The 23,109-nt window shown below is 40.8% G+C and overlaps 1 protein-coding gene across 1 annotated transcript; it reads left to right on the forward strand.

The window, feature by feature from the left end:
• Positions 1–8,635: 8,635 nt before the first annotated feature.
• On the forward strand, positions 8,636–12,912 carry LOC118111313 (protocadherin-20). Its single transcript, XM_035159812.2, has 2 exons — positions 8,636–8,788; positions 9,190–12,912. The coding sequence occupies exons 1-2, from the start codon at positions 8,741–8,743 to the stop codon at positions 11,809–11,811; spliced, it is 2,670 nt and encodes an 889-aa protein (XP_035015703.1). The 5' UTR covers positions 8,636–8,740; the 3' UTR covers positions 11,812–12,912.
• The last annotated feature ends 10,197 nt before the right edge of the window (positions 12,913–23,109 follow it).

Raw genomic sequence — 23,109 nt, forward strand, 5'->3', positions numbered from 1 at the left:
AAAAGCTGCTAAAAGAAGTGCAGCAAATACAAAGTAAACTGCTCTTTATCTAATGGTCATCCAGCCTCTATTGTGTTTGACCGATTTGTTAGACTCAAGAATCACCATCAGTGTTTGTGCCTTCCAGGGACGTCTCTCCAATAAAAGCCACAGTTCTGTCATCTGCTGTATGAAAGACAAACATGTGGCACTGTGCCCAGTGCCTCTTTTAAACACTGCAATTTGTCATGTTCTTTTAGATCCAACTTTTCTCTTTAACCTCTGTCTGTAGTTGAGCCTTTTTAAGTCCTACCCTAGCCAGATTCGTTATCTTTCTCAATGACATTCGTTTTTTTTCCTCAGGGACAACAAGCACATTGTTAAAGATAATAAGGCGTCCTTAAACTTTAAATGGTGGTTTGGGGGTTTCTTGACATAAATGAGCCTATTTGTGAAGTAAAAAACACTTTGTATTTTTTAGAAAACCCTAAGACTGGGTGCAGCTCCTTTTTGCAGCCAGAATTGCCTCGATTTTCTTTTTTTGTGGCATGGATTTAATCATGTGCTTGAAAATTTCTTTGCATATTCTGGTCCGTGTTGACATGATAGCATCATGCAGTTGCTGCAGATTTTCGTCAGCGGCACCTTCATGTGCACATCTCTCCTTCCGAAATGTGTTCCATAGAATTTGGATCTGGTGACTGTGTAGCGCACTGCGGTAATTGTCACGGTGGAACAAGCTCGAAATGGTGTTACTTGGGATTTAGCCTTTAAAATGTAGGTAAACTGCAGTGATAAAGTAATGCACGTGGTCAGCAAATATACTCAAGTAAACTGTGGCACTGAAGGCCGCTCAGTTATTAAGTGGCCTAATGTGCACTGAGAAATATTCCCCGCACCATTGCCCCACAGCCACCAGCCTCTCAACCGTTGACATGTGAGAGGACTGGACTCACGTTGACACCGAATTCTGACCCCCGACAACCGAATGTCACAGACAACATTTTTCTAATCTACTTCTGTCCGGCTTTGGAGAGCTGCTGCTAACTGTATCCTCAGGCTCCTGTTGCTGGCTGACAGGAGGGGGGACCCAGTGCGGTCTAATGCTGCTGCAGCCCATCTACTTCAGTTTTTTGACGCGTTGTGCAGCCAGCGACGCTGCCTTGCATGGGGCTGCTGTAACGTTGTGTTGGTTTGAGTTGCTGTTGCCTTCCTGTCAGCGTGAGCCATCTCGCTCTGACCTCTGTCTCTAACAAGGTGTTCTCGCTGACAGGACTGCAGCTCAGATCACATTTCTTCCCCATTCTGTTGTTCCATTTGAGAGATAATTCAACGTGTCTGCAGGTTTTTTGAATGCATCGAGTTGCTGGCACATGCACGGCTGATGAGATATTTTACATGGTCCAGCAGGGGTAGGTGTTTTTAAAAAAGGGGCCACCATGGGTATGTTTTTTATTGAAGTACAGCAAAATAATAATTAAGTTTTATGCGGAACTTTGAAGGCAGCATGTCCATTAACTAGCACCAGATGTATTTACACACTTAAATCCGTTAAGTTATTTGAAGTGTTAAGTGCCACAATACGAAAAGTATGCATGCAAATGATACCCATATGGAGAGTTATATCAAGAAACCCAATACACAACCAAATACTCACAACATAACAAAATACTCACAACATAACCAAATACTCACAACATAACCAAATACTCTAAATATCACCCAATACTCACATCACAACCAATTACTCACAACACAACCAGATACTCACAACGTGACCAAATACTCACAACACGACTAAATACACACAAAACATCCAAATACTCACAACAAAACGTAGCGTTAGCCTTGTGCTTATTAGCTTAATGAATAATGAAACAGGCAAACATCATGTTAGCCACAGTGAAGACAATAGCCTGCATGTTGATGTTAGAAAGACAAAGCTAGCATGTTATACAGTTAGCTAACATCATGGTAGCCTGTTTCATTGAGTGTATTTTATGGAAATATGTCATGATATCTGGTTTTATTGTATTTCCAGCGCATGTGTTGTCAAATTGATGAAGATGTTTTTTTCATTTAAAATAGTTCTCTTAAATTATAGTGCGTTGAGCTTTCAGGGCTATTTTTTTTTATTTAAAAAAAAAACTTTTTTAAAGATTAGATGGAATACAAATCTAATCATTGTCGTTAATTCATAAAATCCTCATATTCCTCTTGTACACTGGAGCATCATTTACTTAACAGGTTTGAGTTCCTGTTTCCTTTAGCTGTTCCCAATTTCCTTCTCATTATCTGCAGACAGTAATCCTGCTGCTCAATCATGGGGGAAATTAATGTAATTACTGCGCACAAATTAATATTTGATACCAAAACACGCACGTGGCTTATTCACTCAAACCTGCAGTGTGTGTTCCTGCTAGTATTTATCTTCTTGTTTTCCTGCACCTTTTCTTCTGTTGTTTATTAGTTTCCATCCGAGGCACCGTTGTGATGGGAGGGAAACTTCCTCCATTTGTTTTCTTCTGTTGGCGAAAAAACACTTCCCAGGGTTTTTTATGAAAATATACAGGAATATACTTGAATACTGCAGTTTAAATGAAATTATGACAGTGTCACTGTGGCTCACACTACTGCAAGACATGTAAATAATTATGTCAGCAGCCGAACATTGTGGATTCCACATCACAATTTGTGTCTGTGTGTGTATTTACGGAGGTGTTGTCACGTCTCTTCACAGTAACAGAAAAACCAGAGGAACAAAACAACACAAACAAATCTGTTACCTGAAAAGTAATTCCGGGACTTAGGTTTTGGGTTATGTAAGTATAAGAAGTTGCTATATGATTGTTTTCTATATCGGTGGCTTGTACCCTCTTGGAAACTCTATTTTATTCCTTAATTGATGTCCTCAAAAAGCTCAAATTGAGGCCTTGAAATAGTCGCAGTGTTAGCAGGCAGAAACAAGAGCCTGTGGTGGGCCAATCGATAGAAACTTCATTACTTGGAAGCCCGGCTAGTAATCTCCTTGGCTGCAGCTGTGGCGGGGGGGGCATACATTCTAGCACAGCACCTGTTCTCAGTGATACATCCAGCCTCCACCTGCAGAGGCACAAACGCACACAAACACACAACACCGAGGTTCAACACACTCGGACTATCCTTACCATCCCTCTCTCTCTGTCCGTCAAGTACAAGCTCACAAGGTTTTCATGTTATTGTACACTCGCTCCCCGTTGTCCTGTCTCGCCCCTCCAGATGAGCTTTCTCACATTTGTGCCAGGATGCATCTTTAGCAGCTGACAAGAGCAGAAAGAGAGAAAACTGATGGGGGGGGGGGACAGCAGAGGAGAGGAGCAGCAGGGGACGTGTGAGGGTGAAGAGGAGAACAGTCGAGTGTTTTATTTATTTCAGCTTTACACCCCTATTTGGGTTAGGAAATCGTGTGGTATAATAATATGCTCCATTTTATCACCCCAAATTGGTTCCATGATGTCGAGCCACGGACACATTGTTAAAAACAAATTTCCTCTGTACCTTTCTGTCAAGGAGAAAATCGGGTCTCTGCAGGAGAAATGCAGAAATAATCAGGAATAAGGACTCAACTGTCACATTTGTACAAATCTAATTGTGCTGGTCAACAAAGGCCAGTGAAAATACAAGTGTGGATGTTTTGGGCCCAAGTAGAAACAGCAAAGAAAGCTGCATGGATTTTGAACACAACGATACTGCACTACACTGAACTGCATAATGTGTAGTTTGTCTTGTTTTCTGATTTAACCAGTAGGTGGCAGTGACAGAGTTAGAACAGCCATGGCTGATTTTTCACATTTAATGGAAATCAGTTCTTACTTTACACAGAATTCATTACGTCTGTACGGACATGTAGAAAACCGCAGTTTTTTTTTACAATTAATCCCTTTTTGTGAAAAAGCAAAACTAATCTTCTCTCCTCCTGTTTTGTGACGACTTCTCGTTCTGTTGGAAACACTGAGGCCTGTCCACTCGAGAGCGGCGGGGGGGGGATGCGGCTGCAGTGCTGCTGATGCACACGAGCGTGCATCGAGGTGGAAACTGTTGTTCCATGACAGAAATACAGATACAGGATGTGTATTGTCTTATTTCCCTTTGTCTGGGCCCATCTTGGTGCTAAAGGTCAACACTGGCACTTTGTCAAGAGAGAATATGCAAATCATATGCTAATGACGCCCATTAAACTGTACGTCCACGTATTCAAAAAGTAAAGCAGAATGGATTTCTGCCCTGTTGAGTGGACTGAATGGTGCTTTGTGTTTTAAGTGAACTGGAATCGTTGTGCTATTCACAGTGATTTTCCTTTCGAAACACTGGAAATGCAGGTTTGATTAATTAGATGTTAACAAGTATTTGCTGTGTATTGATGAGCCAGGATTTTACAGGCATTTAAATTTTGTGATTCACATTTCTGGACCTGTAATAAAAACTCCAGAACCAGTGAGTCCAGCTGGCTCGGCCACTAACCGCATCTACTGGCTTCATTGGTTCATCTGTAACGTGTGAAAGTCACATACAACAGATCACACATCAGTGATTTCAGTAATAGTTCAGCTCCCTGATGTTCTGAAGCATTTGTACAATTAACTCTGATGGGTCCACAGGGGGAGTGACGAGGGCAGGTCAGTACAATGAGACTCATCATTCAGCATGTTATTGCCCTAAAGGAAACTTTATTGATAAATGAGTATCTCATGTCATTCTTCATTTTTAATGTTGTTTTAATATGAATATCATTACAGTATATCAGTGAAAGTATTTTTCATTTAACCTTTATTTAATCAGGAAGCGAGCGATACACATATCACTTCTGCCAAGGAGTCCCACATGGTCAAGACAGGCAGCAACAAATTATAAAGTTTCACATAACATGACTTCACATAACATAACCTAATATAACATAACATGACATAAGAATATACAAGAATCAATCGCAATTAGTTATGAAAAATAAAAACACAAAAAGTTAAGGGTCTTGCAATATAAGAGGTTCATCAGATTATTATTATTATAATTATAATAAAATTAAGAGTATATTTCGTTCTGATCCATTCTAGATAGTATCTCTGACAGCTGCCCGTGGCATATTAATCATGTGTTGCTCAATTTTGAAAAAGGACAATTGTCTAATCACTAACGCTACCCACATATCGAATAGATCCTTTTGAATGACGACTCCACACTGATCTCAAACAGAGGTTTCGAAGCCGCCGTATCTCGTGACACGATATTTCTGTGTGGTCATATCCGTCTTACTTAACTTCCCTGGTCTCGCAGCTATCAAGATAGCTTAGCAGCACTTTGATTAAAAGACCAGGGTTAACAGGACATCTGGTTGGAAATCTGGCCAGAGATTATGCCCCGCAGCATCATCTTACACAGACCAGGCAGCAAATTGTGTAATTAAGACAAAAGTAATGCTGCTTCTCGCCTTACTCGACCTTTGAGGTATAGGTTCTTTTTCTGGTAACCGTATTTTACAAAATGTATTTAATGACACATTCTTTCTGGATATTTTATTACATTTTTTACAAGATAAATGGGGGAGTTGGAAAACAGGGCCTTGCAGTCATATGAAACTCGTTCCTGTGCCAGCAAGATATATGATATAAAGCAATAATGACATTTTAAACGTAATTACTTTGTATTTTAAATGATTTCAGGTCAGAGAACATTACTTTTTGTGAAATGTTCCCTGTTTTCCAGCCTGATGTTATGACACTGAGACGAGTGAGATGACAGCTACCAGGCGCAGAGGTCATCGTATCAGGTTAACTGACACATAACAACACGGGCCTTTGTGTTACAGCTCCTTGTAATGCACCTCTTCAAGGTAAGTAATTTAAAGCCAACGCTGGGCCTGTATCTGTCGACCTCCTTATGCTATGTTGTCTCGCGCAAGGTTTTTTGCATGCACCATAATTCTGGCCCATGCAAGAGTTTCTGAAAGGATTCGAATATTTATCTCCAATCGGTGAAGCGCAGTCTTTTGTCACATGTGTTGCTGCTTTTAAATAACATCAAAGATACTTGAACACATTTTAACCTTGTGGTCCCAGATGAACAAACCTTTATGTATTTATATGCTTTTTAGAGAATCTCCTTTCCCAAGTTGTGAAGTCATCGTTCCACAGGATTTGAATTTGTCGGAATGTGGAAAAAAACATGGACGCTGTGAACAAATTGTCTTGTGTTAATTTGATCCGAGCGTTTCAACAACACCTTGACACCTTGAACTAATATTTGCATGATAATGAAGAGTAAGAAAAAGGATTTGGCAAATGAATCATTTAAAACTGCTCACATAAGCATCACAGCAGTGACAAGTGTAACATTGACATTAGAAGCTGCTATTTAGAGCTGATTGTAAAAATGATGCTAATTGGTTTGTAAGTGATGTTTTGATGTCGTTCACTTGAATTTTTCCAGCAGGGAACAAATGTTTCCAGTTATTCCAAGACCACATGCATATACAAAAATATTTTTTTAATAAAACAATAGAATTAAACAAATGTAACCTCCGTAAACATAATTCTGTGGGATGCACACATTCGAAAAAATATCCCAAAATATTATTATGCTCTATTTTCTAATATTTTGTATTTAAACAAGCTCTCACACCCAGTTTGACCTTATCCGATTCAGATATTCTTGTCATTAGTTATCTTCAGGGGTTGCACATGTGTACACAGGAAACTGGACTTGCTTGTGTTTCTTGAGCTCAGTTGTCTATGCACACGTGTACAACCCCTGAAGATACCATGACCTGGATGAAACTTCACAGATAAACATGTTATTATTTACACAACGTGATCCCACTCACATATGGATGAATGTTTTTTTACCAAGCTAAACACTAATAGTTGTGTTCATGCTGTGTCACATAAGGAATCTGTCGACGATCCACAGCTGAGCACCTCAGACCCTCTGCACCTCGAGGCAGCTCTCTAATGACTCATTTCACTGATCTGCTGTTTTTCCCACACTCGAAAGCTTCTCAGCTTACTGTGCATATACAGGCTGTGTTTCCAGAAATGTAGTTTAGTGCATGGACTGAAAAACACTGGAATAATCTTACTGAATGTAACATCAATCAATCAGATCTAATTTGTACAGCAATTTAATTACAGTGTAACAAAAAGAGAATAACAAGTAAATAAAAAGAGGATAAAAGCAGTATAAAATAAAAGTAAAAAACTGTTTTAAAATACCTCTACATCCCTCCAGCCGCCCCTATCCACGGACATAGGAAGACAATATTAACAGGAACCGAGAAACGCTATCACAATTCTCATAAATTTGAAATGAGGAAACACCAAAGGCAGGTGAAGTGGGTTAAAATGATCAAGATAAAATAATAAAATGCTCAAAGAGATATTAAAAGGATAAAGATGAAACAATAAAATGCTAAGAGATGTGAAAAGGATAAAGATAAAATCAATTTCCAATAGAGGAATGAGTAAAACCAGAAACAAATCAGAAAAAGTAAATTGGTAACTAAATAATTGACTGAATAAATAAGATAGAATAAAATGGTGTCATTAAAACAAAAAGATAAATAAATAAATAGACAAAGTCAGTTCTTATCCAGGTGTTGGATATGTACAGTGTAATCCATATTAATATACAGTCTATCTATATCACAGAAATATATTTTATATCCTACAAAGTGCCTCATAAAACTACTTGGAATTGTGCCAGTTTCCATCCTCCCCCCCAAATACGAATGAAATGAAGTGTATTATTAAGTTCTCCGTATTGGCCGTCCACTGGACCCTCGTGATGAGGCGTGACAGCAGAGACCTGACAAAATGAGACTATGTGACCGTCTCAATCCACTCTTCTTCTCTTTTTTTTTCCAGAGAACTTCAATCACTCAATTTCTCTGAGTCTCTCAGTCTGTTTCCAATCCCGGCAAACAGCTGGCCCCGGCATTTAGAACACATGGGGATTATGAGGTTGATTTAGTTAAAGGCTCAATCCAGAATCAGACCATTGCAACACTTATGATGACGAGATCACCTCTCTGTCGGATATTTTCATTCTGATTTCATGCGTTTACAGTAGAGGAAGCTTATCTATCTATCTACCTATCTATTGGGAGTCAAAAGTCAAAGTTCAGGGGTTGTGAGAAACATTATGTCTCTCATTGCATCATTACACGTTTGCTTTTATTCATCCTGCGTACTTTTTTTTTTCCACTAGGGTTTTTTAACTAATGCTGGATTAAAGTAATCTCTGTGGCTGTGAATATTTTACATCTTGTTTAGTCTCTTGTGTCATTATGAGCTCAGTTAATGATCAGCTGCTTTCATTTGACCACTGGAATCCAAGGTATGCTGCTGCTAGAGACAACAAGGGTGTGTTTAAATACTCCAGGTGTGTGTGTGTGTGTGTGTGTGTGTGTGTGTGTGTGTGTGTGTGTGTGTGTGTGTGTGTGTGTGTGTGTGTCAATGTGCTCTGCCAGGGTGCGTGCTCAAAATTAAATCTGCGAACTCAAGTAAACATCCTAGTGCCCCTGGCCCCTCATTGGCTAGGACAAGCGGCTGATTTGCATGTGGTGGGAGTGTCCTGAGCCAGCACTGGGATGAATGACTTGTTCAAGTCAGATAGCAATAAGGCTTAGAGCTCAGCAGAGGTCTGCGCTGCTCAGCACTCAAAATGCCTGGGTTACTTAAACTGCCTCTTTTACTGCTGTAAGTGGGAAGTGCTGGACCGGGACAGAAACATGATCGACAGCCGACACCACGGTCTTAGAAAAAGAGGAGGACTATGGGTAAGTCTCATGATAATTCAAATTGCACACAAACTTCATTTTAACTAGTAGCTTTTATGATGCTGTGCATACAAGGAAGGAGGAGACCCAATCAGGCCCTCTCTGTACCATACTGTTTTTACTCTCATGTCTTTTTCAATGATGTAAACTTGTGTAAAAGTAACTTAAGGTTCATAACAAATTGAACTTCATGAATGATTATTATAAAGAGAGCTACACTAAGTGTCGTGATTACAATTCACACCGTGGTCGCCAGTGTCCACCGAGCTCTGCATCTTCTATTATAGCTAGAAAATAATGTTCACACTGAATAATAAAACATTAGTGCTGCCTCATTTAGCAGACCTCATTCTGCAACCCTCTCATTAAACTGTGTTATCTTTAACTGTCTTGTATTACAGGGATTGTGCATCCTCTTGCTTTACACCAGCCCTCTCTCCTGTTTTGCAAATTTCAGCCAAGCGAAACAGCTCATCTATAAGATAAAGGAGGGATTACCCAGAGGGACCTTCATAGGGACCATCGGAGTAGACTTAAATTTGGATTTTTCTGTTGAGCCCCCCTTTTTATTCAATCTCCCACAGAAGAAGGTCAGTGAACAGTATGTGAATCTAAATAATACCACTGGAGAGCTTTACACATCTGCCACAGAGATTGACAGGGAGACCCTCTGTCCTGATAACTCAGGGGGACGGGGATGTGTCCTGTCGCTGGATGTGTTTGTGTTGCCTCAGCAGCACTTTCAGCTAATTAAAGTCAAGATCGTCATTGAGGATGTGAACGACAACAGGCCAAAGTTCCCCACAGATGAGATCTGCTTGTCTGTCCCCGAAAACACACCGATTAACGCTCGTTATGCAGTGGAGCAGTCTGCGGTGGACCCGGACCTGGGTGCTCACGGAGTGCAGACCTACTGGCTGGTTAACGACTTTGGCGTGTTCACACTGGACGTTGAGGAGAACGAGGGGGGGGAGCTGACACCTTTCCTCATTGTGACAGAAGCCTTGGACAGAGAGACACAGGCTGAATACATCACGGATATCATCGCAGAGGATGGCGGGACCCCTCCTCTTCTCGGCGCTGCTACTTTAAAGATTTTCATCACAGATGTGAATGATAACTGCCCCCAATTCACAGAGTCGCATATTAATGTCACTCTGCATGGGAACACCAGCAAAGGGGCCCATTTGGCACGTTTGCATGCTTTTGACCCTGACCTTGGTGCTAATGCTCAGATCAGCTACGCTTACAGCGAACGTGTGCCAAGGGACACCAGGAGCTTGTTCCATTTGGACAGAATCACAGGGGTGATCAAGCTTGCAGGGAAAATAGACACTGTCACATCCACCTTTTACAAACTCACGGTTCTGGCTAATGGACCTGGCTGTATCCCTGCTGTTGCAACTGTGACTGTCCATATCATCAAAGTTGTGACCGGACCCCCTGCTGTCATACCCCGGTACATCGCACCAGAAAAGGATGGAGTGGTGGCAATAAAGGAGTCTGAGCCAGTGTTTTCTCCAATTGCTTTTTTTACTGTTAAAAACATTGATATGAACCAAAGGGTGGACTGTCTTCTGGAAGGGACTGGTCCCTTCAGGCTGGGCCCCTACCAGCAGTTCAAAAACGAATACCTGCTGGAGACTACAGAGCCACTGGACTATGAAAAGATACAGGAGTATGAACTGATTGTGGTTGCTAAGAATACTGAAGGGCTTGTCATCAAGACTTTCCTCAAGGTGCAGGTTTTAGATGAGAACGATAACGCACCAGTGTTCCAGGAGTCTATGGTGGAAATATCTGTGGAGGAAAACAATGCACCAAACACATTTCTAACACAACTCCAAGCCTCAGACCAGGACAGCGACAACCGAGGGGAGGTCATCTACCTCCTTGGAGGTGACACCCCTGGGATGTTTGCTATAGATCGTGTGACAGGTGTCCTGACCGTGACCACATCGCTGGACCGGGAGGAGAAAGAGAAATACCGGTTCATAGTGAGAGCAGTGGATCAGGGGACGCCCAGGAGGGAGTCCATTGCAACTGTTGTGGTGACGGTGCAAGATCGGAACGACAACAGTCCACGCTTCATCAATAAGGACTTTACTTTCTTTGTTCCAGAGAACTTCCCGGGCTACGGTGAGATCGGAGTTCTCTCTGTGACGGATGCTGATGCAGGAGAAAATGGCTGGGTGGCCCTTTCCATCCTGAATGGCAGTGACATCTTCATGATAGACACAGGGCGAGGAGCCCTGAGGGCCAAGACATCAATGGACCGTGAGCAACAAGGGACATACACATTGTGGATTGAGGCCGTTGATGGCGGAGAACCCGCACTTTCCTGTGTCACCATGGTGACCGTATTGTTGTTGGATGTAAATGACAACCCACCCATTGTCCTCTTTCCTCAGTCCAATCAGTCCTACATGCTAGTGCTCCCGAATACGTTACCAGGAACCTCGATCACAGAGGTGTATGCTGTGGATAAGGATACAGGCATGAACGCTGTGATCGCCTATAGTATCGTTAAGAGGAAAGGTGGCGAGCCAGGGTCCTTCGCCATTGACCCAGAAACCGGAAATATCACATTAAAGAGGGAACTCAGCAACCGGGGCCTCTACAGCCTTCTGGTGAAGGTCAGTGATCATGGTCAGCCTGAACCGCTTTACTCAACAGTAATGGTCAACTTCTTTGTCAATGAAACAGTGAGCAATGAGAGTTACATCCAGAGTCTGCTGACCAGAGAGGCTGACATAGAGATAGAGGAGAGGCCTTGGTACATTGGCCAGATGACAGAGGGGCCTGAACGGTATGAGCGGTTCCCCTGTCAGCCTGTCCTCATTGTTCTTTCAGTGGCCTGCCTGGGGCTACTCTTCTCAGTCGTCTCTCTGACAGCTTACATATGTTGCAAGAGGTTTAAAAAGCACAGAAAGAAAAGATCAGAAGTGGAAATACCTTTAAAAATGAAGAACGACTCCATGCAGGTTGTGAATAGAAAGTTCAGGCAAATCTCTAACATCTAATACTCAGCTGTCCACGAATCCAAAAAGTACCACAGCTGTTTACAAAAATGTTTACAAAACTCACTGTGAGAAATGTAGTTCTCATACGAAGTTGCTCTTTTCGCTTTTGTCATATACATTTTATTACTGCAAAAGATTGTGATTTAAATTGAACGCCATGAGTTTCTGTGATTAAAACGATGGCACACACTGATGCTGTGCTTCTAATCACGTCGATGAACGCAGACACTTGTGTGTCAGGAAACCAAAGTAAAGTTAAAATTAGTATTGGTGTCAAAGTAATAACAGCTTTATTACAAAGTCATGAGAGCAACTCATTAATCTAAGGTCCAATATGTAAATACTGTACAAAATGTTTTACATCTTTATATACAACTTTTGCATTCACGTGACAAAGAGAGAAAACAGTTCAAGGCACAACAAATATTCGTCTTCATCTCTTGATGGTTACTATTATAGTTACAGTTTTAGTTATGGAGAAGTGATTGCTCTTGGAAGCTGGACAAATCTGGAACCTGTGTTTATTTTTTAAATACAGTTCAAATGGAAATTGACTTTATTTGAAAACATTCTGATAATTCACTTTTGACCAAAGAAACATCAGTTATAATCAATAATAACAAATCAATGTTGTCTTGCTAGTTTTTCTAGAGCTTTCGGTCACATCACACATCTGTAACGTGGCTATTTTGGGGTTACATGCATTGCAGAATATACACAATGACAATATGTAATCCATTACAATTTGATCAGGTTGAAAGCTCTGGGGGAAAAAAACTAGTAAGTGGACCTTGAGTTAAGCTTTTCCTTGTCCAAAGTCTGTGTGATGGCTGAGAGCCACAGTTCGCAACCAGATGCCCTACTTCCCGCGAAGGCTCACTGATGGTGCACTGTGTGTAAAACCTCTCAGTGCCGTCTCACCGCGGCACACTCGCATCCTTTCATCACACTGAGCAATTTGAACTGTTTCATCTTTGTCATCTGCTTCAAGTCACGTCCATCACCCTCCTTTATATGACCATGCAGTTCTCAAAGTGTCTGTGAAAACATGCTGTTTGTGAAAGAAAATCTAACTATTAAAGATGCTTTATTTTTTTACAACACACTGTTTTTTATTTCTGTATTGATATCGCCTGCATTTCCTGATGTGTTTTCAAATGTGATGTATCAGAGCTAGTTTGATATTTAATAAGATTTGAAGGCGCAATTTACCCCCCCCCAAAAAATTCCAGATGTTTTTTTGGTTGAATCAATGAGAACTTCCTTCAGTGGTGTATGAATAATCAATTATGTTGTAAAAACCAGATCAAAGTGAGATAGCATCCTCTTCAGACATGATTAAATCTGGTGTACAAATTAATCATTGCAACCGAAGATGAAGACGAAACAGTCAAAGATCAAAAGCCTGAGTGTCTGCATTGCTGTCATCACCTGCGCAGACAGAGCGAGCTGTTGAGCTAACACCCGGAGTCACGCTGTGCTGACAACCACTCGTGTCTGGAACATTTCAGGTTCAAATCAATTTAGTCTAACAAACAGCATTTCTCAGCCTTTTGGTGTGCTACTCACAATCGCTGTTCTCCAAGTATAATCAAAGGTTTTTTGAAATAACCGAAAATTCTGTACCAAGAAAGTGTGAAGGGGGTTGTGATGTTTTATTTCTTCCACCACGTGAACCTGCTGTGCCCTGTGCTTCACACAGCGGCTGTTGTTTTAACCCTGTGCCTGTTTGCATGCCTGCTATGAAAGTTCTGTAGACAGAAAGGCTTCAGGACTCTGTGTATTCCTGTTAACCAGCAACACTCCCAAGTCAGGAACTCGCGTGTATTATATGTCCTTCGAAACCTGTTCGGGTTTGGCTCTTACAGGAACAGGAAGCGTGCAAACATACCAGCGCTGAGACTCTATTCACACTTAGCAGCATCGCATGTTATAATCAGCACTGAAGCCCGTCATGCAAGCGCAGAGAAACATCAGCAGCTCCAAACAGCTCAGTGTAATCCTGCAGTAATCACCTCTGGCCAAACTGTGCATTACACAAAAAATAGGCTGAAAGATAATAATAATTTGTGTGTATGTGCACGGTGATTCTTTTTCAAGACAGGTAACACAGGTCACGTAATTACACCCCCCCAAGTCATGTCTGCTTCATGTCATGGGGAAGTTAGAATTTGCTTAACGTCTTGGACCGGCTCAAAGGGGCCACTTAGTGGTACATCAATCAGTTTGAGATCCAAAGAACAAACAGTGTAAGCATGGTGCATTGCTCCAGTGTGTGTGTGTGTGTGTGTGTGTGTGTGTGTGTGTGTGTGTGTGTGTGTGTGTGCGCGTGCGCGTGTCTATGTGTGTGCATGAGAAAGAGAGACACAGTGAGTGAGAGAGAGGATGGGGGACATGCCTTTACTAGGAAGCACACTGAGCAAAAAGAAGTTCCATATGTCCGCGCTGCCTCTTTGTGGAGCTGCAACTTTCATCTCTGTGTTTAAAAAATAATCATCAAGATTAGGTTATTGATGATTGACAAAGATTGACTAAATTGATGATTTCAACTGTTTTTAACATATTTAAATATATATTTCATAATCAGCATTTGAGACATCCCCGACTTCAGGATTTTGAAATCCTATGGACTATCCTATGGTTGTGTTCCATAACTGCCTCCAGTAAATAGATCAGTCACCAAGGCAACGGCTGTTTGCAGCCAAGTGACACAGAATTTAAGATGTTTTCTGCACAATTTTACATTTGTTTTTTACACTGAGCAAACAATTACAGCACATGATTAATTGCAGTAATAACAATGGAGGTTTTTATTTCACTGTGTCAACTTTTTCACACATTTACGGACACTCTCTCAATTAGTCATTTTCACTCAGGATGTTGAAATAGGAAACACGTCATACAAGCCCTGTTGGCCTATTACAGCTCAAACCCAGATGTTCTAATGACAGAGTACGCTCCCGTGTGCAATAACAAACAATGGCCCTGCACAAGGTTTGCACAAGTTTCACATGCTTTCACATTAACAAGGCATAATAATCCTAAATTCCACAATGAAAAAATATGCTGTTTCTACTTTATTCATTCTTTTGGATCCTTGTTTAAATTGTTGGTTACAAACTTAGTTGGTGGTTCAAAATAGATTTGAATAAATTCTCAAATGAATTCTTAATGTATTTCGATACACGTACAGTGGACAAAATAACAGGAACATCTGCTGTGTTCTGAAGTGGTGTGGTCAACAACTAATTACAAACTATATGCTGAAAAATGTCCCAACAACCAACACTTTTTACTTGAATGAGAGTCTACTGCCTTTATTTAATTTAACAGGTTATCAACATAAGATTAGCTAACTCGCACCAGGGCCGTTTCAATGGAGTTTGGGGGCCCCCAGGTATAACAGACCTGGGGGGCCCAACATCAAACCACACCAACATAAAAAAAAATTGGACTTACGTAATCAGCAGTTCTCTGGGCCCCCCTCCTCTCAGCTTGGGGCCCCAGAAACAGTTACTTGGTTTGCGTACCCTGTTGCACACCCTTCACTAGCTCTAAAAACAATGGTACAACTTTTCAAACTGAAAACGTGTTCATTTGATGGCATTAAAGAGAAGAACAAGGGTATCACTAAAGCTATTATAATTTGCACTGAATGCAACATGAATGTTTCTATCAAAGTTCATGGCCATCCATCCTATAGACGCTCAGATAGTTTTGTTTGTTTTTATTCTAGTTATGTTTTTGTGTTATGGCACCAACCTGAGATCACCAAAGTCTTTATACATGTGGGAACCATTAATGAAATTATCCAATTTGTAACAATTCATCAAACAGATGATGAGATATTTCTGATAAGTGAAGACTTGATGATGGTTCTAGATGAGAAGTTGATTGATCGTCAAAGTGGTTGCCATCATCTTTAGGAATACATTGAAGTTCTGTACCACAGTGGAGTGGATGGACCAACATATAATACAGTTTGTTTGTATCTGTAGTGACTGCTTGAAATCAAATCTGCAGCATGTGTCAGCAGCCCGAGCAGTAACTCCGGTACTGTACTGTATCAAGCAGCGATTTGATCGACACATCCTTCTGTCCAACATTATCCTCTACAGGACCCTTCACCCTCAACCTTAATTGCTTTTAACCTTCCGGAGTGTCATTTAGCTATGTCTCTGTCTCATTACAAGAATCCTGCTCTAAGTTTTACTCACAGGAGCTGGAAACAGCTGGGAAGGTTCCGGGGTCACCCAGACTGAGACACTCCGCAGCTTTTCTACATGACTGATCACCTCCTGTTGCAGTAATCCCGCCGACAGCCAGTCCGGGCATCTTCAGACGAGGGCAGAATAGACAGTGGAGGAGTGAATTGGCTTAAGTCAGGCTCCACAACTCTTTGTGACCCCAGGGATTAGTCTTACACACTGAATTACTACATGGAGGTTATTAAAAAGACATAATTCTTAAGCAGAGGAGGTGTTAGGATGGTAAAACGTCGTGCATGGAGGAGCATCGGGGTAGGACTGCGCAATATGGCTGGAAAATATATCAAGATACAAATGTTCATATCAGTCAACATTGACAGTCATCACACGTCACATTATTGTTTCTCTATAGTTTAAAGACAGACTGCTCCTGTGTGAAGGTTGTGGTTTTAAAGAAAGACAAACACTTTTTCTATCAAATAACTTATTAAATCCATACGTACTGGAAATGCGAACACATGAACATCAGTGTGATAAGAACTAAAATAAAATGACAGGAGGCTGGATCTATGACCCATACTGCAGCCAGCCACCAGGGGTGTTTCATTTTTGGGGAGCCATCTTGCCGTCCATCTTTATATACAGTCTGTGTTGGCACAATGTATAAGCAATATATAGATATGTCCGATTTTTGTTATATTACTATTGATGCACATTGATATTGCGATAATTATTGATATTGTTAAATTGCACATCCCGACACTGAAGCCTTTCTTTAACTATGTCGTCATTGTCTTGTAGATGTTAAACATAAAGATTAAGGATTATTTCTTCAGACTCAACCCAAACACTGGTGACCTCTCTCTCTCTCTCTCTCTCTCTCTCTCTCTCTCTCTCTCTCTCCAGGAATTTGGGAAAGTCTTTCTGAAATTACCTTAAATTCTTAATGGTGTAGACAGCAAGTAATTACCATCAGCCACAGCCTGATCCCGTTTCCAGATTGGCTTTATTGTCGTGTCCCGGCCTTGAAATCAAATAAATAAAGACACAATGAGAGGCCCAGGTTGGGTTACACACATCTGATGAATAGGAGAGGCTACATTTCCCAAGTTATGACATCAAATACGCCCCCCGCCCTACACACACACACACACACACACACACACATTTCGCCCACCATTTTCAATAATGCATCTTCATACACCCCCCCTGCTGAGGACCACTGCCTTTGATCTGAAGCATCTTTCATTTGCTGTGACGCAACAAAATATAATCCAATCGCACTCTTTTGATCCCGCCGTGGATTACATTACTAATTTCCTTTATTCCTTCGTCCCTGTTTGTCTCTCGGCTTCGTCCCGTTTCATCCCAGCAAAACACACAGGGGGCTTCCAGGGAATTAGCTGCAGCAGTGTGTTCCTCAGCAACTTCTTTTTCCCACAACTGCGAACGACTTGATTCCAGCCGTCCCTGCCAATGAATTTATCCCTCATCACAACACTGAGGGAATTCACTTGGACAATGTTGGTCCTGTTCCCAGAAAGATAAATTCTAAAAAAAACAACAACATTAAGTTCAATAAAAAAAATAAGAAAATGTAAATATATATTTTGAACATCTAAAGATTTTCCAATCAGTGAATATTGTACAAATTTGAGGACGTAATGCATAATACATAACAAAACACAGGTTTTCATGTGTGTATCATCTACCTGGACTGTAATAATGTGCTGGACTTCATGCAGAGACCACGCATCACTATACAGCAATTTCCTGGCCAACAGTGTGTGGTCCACCAGTGACAGGAAGCATGACCCACTCAAGTAAAGCTCTATTCAATTAATTGTTTTTCATAAAAAAAAAATTGAATTCTATAAAAAAGTACAGTCATCTTGTCTTTAGTTAAATTATAGTAGTTTACAGTATATTGAAAGAAAGAAAGAAAGATTACAGCATTATAATATTTTTTTTACAGCTCAGCTCATTCTTTATCAGGTTATTACCGTTTTAATTCAAAATATCAAATGTTCATTTCTATGACTCATTTTTTCCCTCTTTGTTCATTTTACTAGCAAAATACCAAAATGCTCAGCTTTCAAACCTAATTATCTTTTGGAAATGAACAAAAAATGTGATTTAGGCACTTTCATGAAGATAATTAATAACCAGCTTAATAATCACCACAGTTCATATCCCTTTGTTTTCTTTAATAACTTTAAGCCTGCAGTGTTTCTAGTAGTGTTGTCTTCACACTGAACAAAAATGTGATTCTTTGTTTTAAACTGTTTGGAATCTTTTTTTCACATTCTGAAAACATGGAATGCTGCTGCTCCTTCGGCTTCAGACCAATTTGCAGTTTAGTCGACGGTGGTAATTAGACCTTTGTGTGTAGAGTTGAACAATAGAGGAGTCTTTCCACAAAAAAAACTGTTTGGGCTGAATTTGACATTGTGACAAACTCAAGGCACTTTTAACCAGACCGACACAAAATTAATTTGAAGAGCATTTTGAACAGCAGCTGGGGCCGACAGCAGGATGTGATGCTACAGATACACTGTTGGTGTGTGCTACAGGTGAGTTGCCTCGTATGCAAATATGTGCGTTTTGAACACTGTTGTCATCACTTGAACTAACACGTCCCTCCGTCTCCTCAGGTCTCAAACACTAACACGATCAAATAAACACCTCATCAGCGCTAGCACCGGCACACGTTTATTTAGAAACGTTGATTAATATGTGTTGTCTTTATAAATAGATAAATGAACTGAAACTCAAAGGGTTTGGCTGAATCACTTTGGCACAAGTGACATATACAATGGTCTCATTCCTCAGGTGAACTGTAACACAGTCTTCACCACTATTTGTGGGGTTGGCAAAGCTTCTCTGTATTAGGTTTAGTTTAGTTTACAACATTTGGCTTAAACATCTGCAAGTGTCCTTGCACATAAACAGAACATATGTTGACGTAACCCCTTTGATTGGGCTAATTTCGACTAAACTTCAGCATATATGTTTCCCCTGAGCCGTAACCTGTCCTGTATTTCTTACAGTAGAGTCACATGTTTTTCTTGGGCCATATCAGATATCCTGGACTCACTGAGGGTTTTAAAGGTCCCATGTAAAAAACAAGATTTCCATGTCCAAGACTTGGACCAATTCAAAGATTAGGACGATAACCTTGTGTTCTGTGTTTGGTTATTTGTTTGCACTCTTGGGTTCTTCGTTTCCTGTTTTATCCTGAAACATCTCTCCTTGTGTGTCTCTCTTGCTGTACTTCCTGTCTCTGTCCTGTTTTCCGCTCTTGTGATCGCCGGCACCTGTTCCTCATGTGTTTCACCTGTGTTCAATCATCCCTGCCCGCCTTCTGTATATCGTCTCTGCACTTCCCTTTGTCAGTTGGTCTGTTTCAGATGCTTTTCCACGTGTGTGAGCTCTGCTCTCAGGTTTCAAATGTAACTTTTTCACCGAAGACCATAAGACATTTGGGTCCTTGTAGCGAAACTCTTACAATAAAGCAGTTTTAGGTGTTGGAATATAAAAGTACTGTGAAAGTATCAAAGAGCTCAATCTAAGGAGAAATGCTTTCAACCTGTATTCAGATTAGGCTCTAAAATTAACTGCAGTAACTATGTGAATCACCACAGTCAACCATGATTCCTGTGGATATGGTTTCTCTGTGTTTGACTGAAATCTGCTTACTTTTATTCAAGATTCAAAGGACTTTCTTGTCATCGCACTCAGGTACAATTAAATTGTAAGAGGCCTGTCTCTACAAGATGTATATATTCATACATATAAGAAACATACAGAAATATGGTATGAAAAACAACAATAATAGCAATTGGAGCCGCATCAGCAAATAACTATTTACAGAAGATAGAATAATTGAAGCTTATTAACAATTGCAATCTCTTAAGTTTTTATTTTTTTTACATTTCTCCTATAAGTTACCTTTGTTTTTCTCATTTTGTGGAACCCACGCCAGCATGATACACACATAAAATCCATGAAGGGTAAACAAGTATTTGCTATGACCATCTCGATTAACAACAAAAGTGTGTGTGTGGAGTGTGTGTGTGTGTGTGTTATGTAAGTAAAATGCTCCCTCTCCCACTCACAGAATGCGGTACAAAGGGCTCTACAGGGATGTGCCCTATATGGTCTGGCTGCCCGGCTCTCTGGCAGAGTTAATGGAGTGCCAGAAGAGCGCTCCTTGTTAATATCAGCCACTCATGCATTTCAAGACGCTGTTTCTTCTGTCAAGGGGAACCAAGTCAGCTAACCTAATTTGGTGAAGAAGATGTGCTACAGTTTTTCAGGAGGAAATAACAGCGAATCATCATCTCTCTCATTTGCTCCCTCTGATTGATGCTGATCACTGATCTGGTACATCGTAATTGAAAAGGCATGCCCTGCTTGAAAGTGGGTATATGAGCAGAGGGAGAGTTCACACACACACACACACACACACACACACACACACACACACACACGCACACACACACACACACTGTGGAGTGCTCCGCCACTGGGCTAATTTGACATGCTTAAAATCTCATGCTAACTTCCTTATGCTAATTTCATTAAAGGTAATGAAGGAATTGTTGTTAAGACACAGAATTCAGTGGAGGGAACAGGCCTGGAACACTCGGTGGAAAAAAAGGGGAGAGAACAAATGAATCCCTCTGCACTGCCCCTGGTTTCTGACCTGACAGCCGCAGGCAAAGAAACAGAGGAGACAATGACAGTCGGAGACAGAAAGACGGACAAAGAGGCGAGTAAATTGTAGTGGGGAGGTTGATTAAAGGACAGAGGGACACGAATAGGAACAGGTGGGCAGACAGATAAGAGAGATCAGGACACAACTTGCTGGGTCTCAGGTGTTCCCGTTAGAAGGGGCCAACGCTCGTCTGCCATATGGATCAAGTTCAGCCAAGTCTGCGTTTCACTCGTGGAACCTGAGGTGTTGTTCACGAGGGTCTGTTTCATCTTTGTTTTTCATTTGAACAGAAAACCTGGAGGACGAGAAGAAAAGCTCTTTATCGGGTTAATTTATAGATATATAATGGGATAAATTATATATGTGTGTGTCTTTTTGTTCCCCTGCATGTAATTTCCTATGATAACAGAGACTGAGGGGCCAAATGCATTGGCATGACACAGAAATAAGTATATATATGTTTGCATGTAAACACATTTAACTGTAATAAGTGTTTTTGTCAGGAATTCAAATGATTCAGTTATGTCCTCTACAACTACAAACTGGTCAGTAAGAGGCAGCAGGAACTGGGTATCGATGTCACATGCTTCGGATGTCAAACCATCACCGGCTGTTTTTTAAAACAAACTGATGTTACTTGAGCCTCTGTGAGAAAACACGAGGTGATTGTCAGGTTGTCTCAAGAAGTATTAAATACAACTAAATAATATATGAAGTCCTTCTGCAGATCATCTGAAAAAAAAGAAAAGTATCAACATATATTTTAAAGTATCATGACATTTTTGTACAGGTAGCTCGGGGCAAAAAGTGAGTTTGTGGGTGGCATGTTACTCAAATTCACCTGGTATCTCTTTGTTGGCAAAATACACCCATCACACAGTGCCCAGGAGCATCTTCATATGATAGAGGTATAAATACATGGAACAGGTCTGGAGGAATCAACCTGTTAGTTCTTTTGTTTTGACGCTTGGATGCTCTGTTAGATTTGACGACGTGCTACCACAGCAAAGCCACTCACTCGTGTTAAGGGATAGAATAGGAGTGTATGAGAGTAGCTGGTGGTGCTGGGTTCGAACCTGCCGGACGACCAGGGCCTCTCTGTGGGGAGCTTGCATGTTGCGTGTTGCAGGTTTTCTCCAGGTACTACATGTATTTTTACTGTCTGAAGACACACAGCTGGAAAGATGATTCGTGCAGGGTGTAGCCCGCATCTCAGCGGGGCTCCAGCTGCCCCTGGAACCCTCAAAGGTTGAGCGGTATAGATAATGGATGGATGTTAGTACCATATAAAGCAAATACTGAGGCCTTCAAAGATATCTTAAGAACATGTATGCCTCTTTACTCATTGCTTCGAGAATAACACCAAAACATATGTGGGTTGGTTTTATGAGTATTTGTAGCTGGAACCATTTATATTTACTTGATGTGGTTATTAGCCCTTGTAAGTGTGTTACTTTTTCCTCCTATTAGTTTTTTCTATGAATCTGCCCTCCACCGAAGCCCTTGCCCTTTGCCACCCGTTTCACAATAGTCCGGTATAATCCATATAACCGCACACAGGAAGAATTGAATAACTCTCCATGATATGTAAGCCTCTTAGGGGAGGAAAAGCCTTATGGCGCTCATCATCTCTGTTGATCATGAGTTTGTAGCCGGAATTCAAATCTCTGTCCACAGGTTAATCTCAGGATTTATGGGATTTTCGATACTGCATCAAATTTATTTGCGATGAGCAGACATAACACATCTGACCCTAATTTGTCGTGTTGAGCTTGTGAGTTGTTTGTGTGTGTGTTTGTATATATATATATATATATATATATATATCTTGCTCAGTTGATTAATCAGTCAATCTTTTGATTGATTGAAGGATTTTTATGCCAAAACACGTTGTAATTTAAATAGAAATGGGTATGATATCATAATACTGGCAGATTTTACAAATTGACTTTATTGTATTTAAGAAATCATAAGTTACTGTTGCAACCTATTGGATATATGAAAAAAATTAATTATTTGCTTTGATTCTGTAAACTCTCTCTTGAAAAAGAATAACAAATATTTCAGAAAATAATATCAAAGATGGAGTGAAGCATCATTTTCTATTGTTAAAACCAGTGAGTTCAAGTCACCATAAAGAAAATAACTATTTCTAAGAAAAGGAGCCACGAAGCCAAACAGACCACTTGGATTCTGGGTCAAAAGGAGATCCGTGCATCACAGTTCACTACGTCCACCACATACAGTAAGGGCCTCATTAGGAAAGTCATGGGACCAGAGACTGAAGACATAACACGAGCCCAAGTTACTGTTTTGTCATCTAGCGAAGCTGAGCGACCGGGTGGTCTTTCACCCTTTCTTTGTTTCTCT

This window comes from Hippoglossus stenolepis, chromosome 1 (assembly GCF_022539355.2).
Source record: "Hippoglossus stenolepis isolate QCI-W04-F060 chromosome 1, HSTE1.2, whole genome shotgun sequence".
Classification (NCBI taxonomy): domain Eukaryota; kingdom Metazoa; phylum Chordata; class Actinopteri; order Pleuronectiformes; family Pleuronectidae; genus Hippoglossus; species Hippoglossus stenolepis.

Bases quoted from the DNA above. Each gene is read 5' to 3' on its own strand.
- LOC118111313 (XM_035159812.2), top strand. From the start codon at position 8,741: ATGATCGACAGCCGACACCACGGTCTTAGAAAAAGAGGAGGACTATGG. The intron at 8,789-9,189 runs GTAAGTCTCATG...CTTGTATTACAG, and splicing joins GAAAAAGAGGAGGACTATGG to GGATTGTGCATCCTCTTGCT.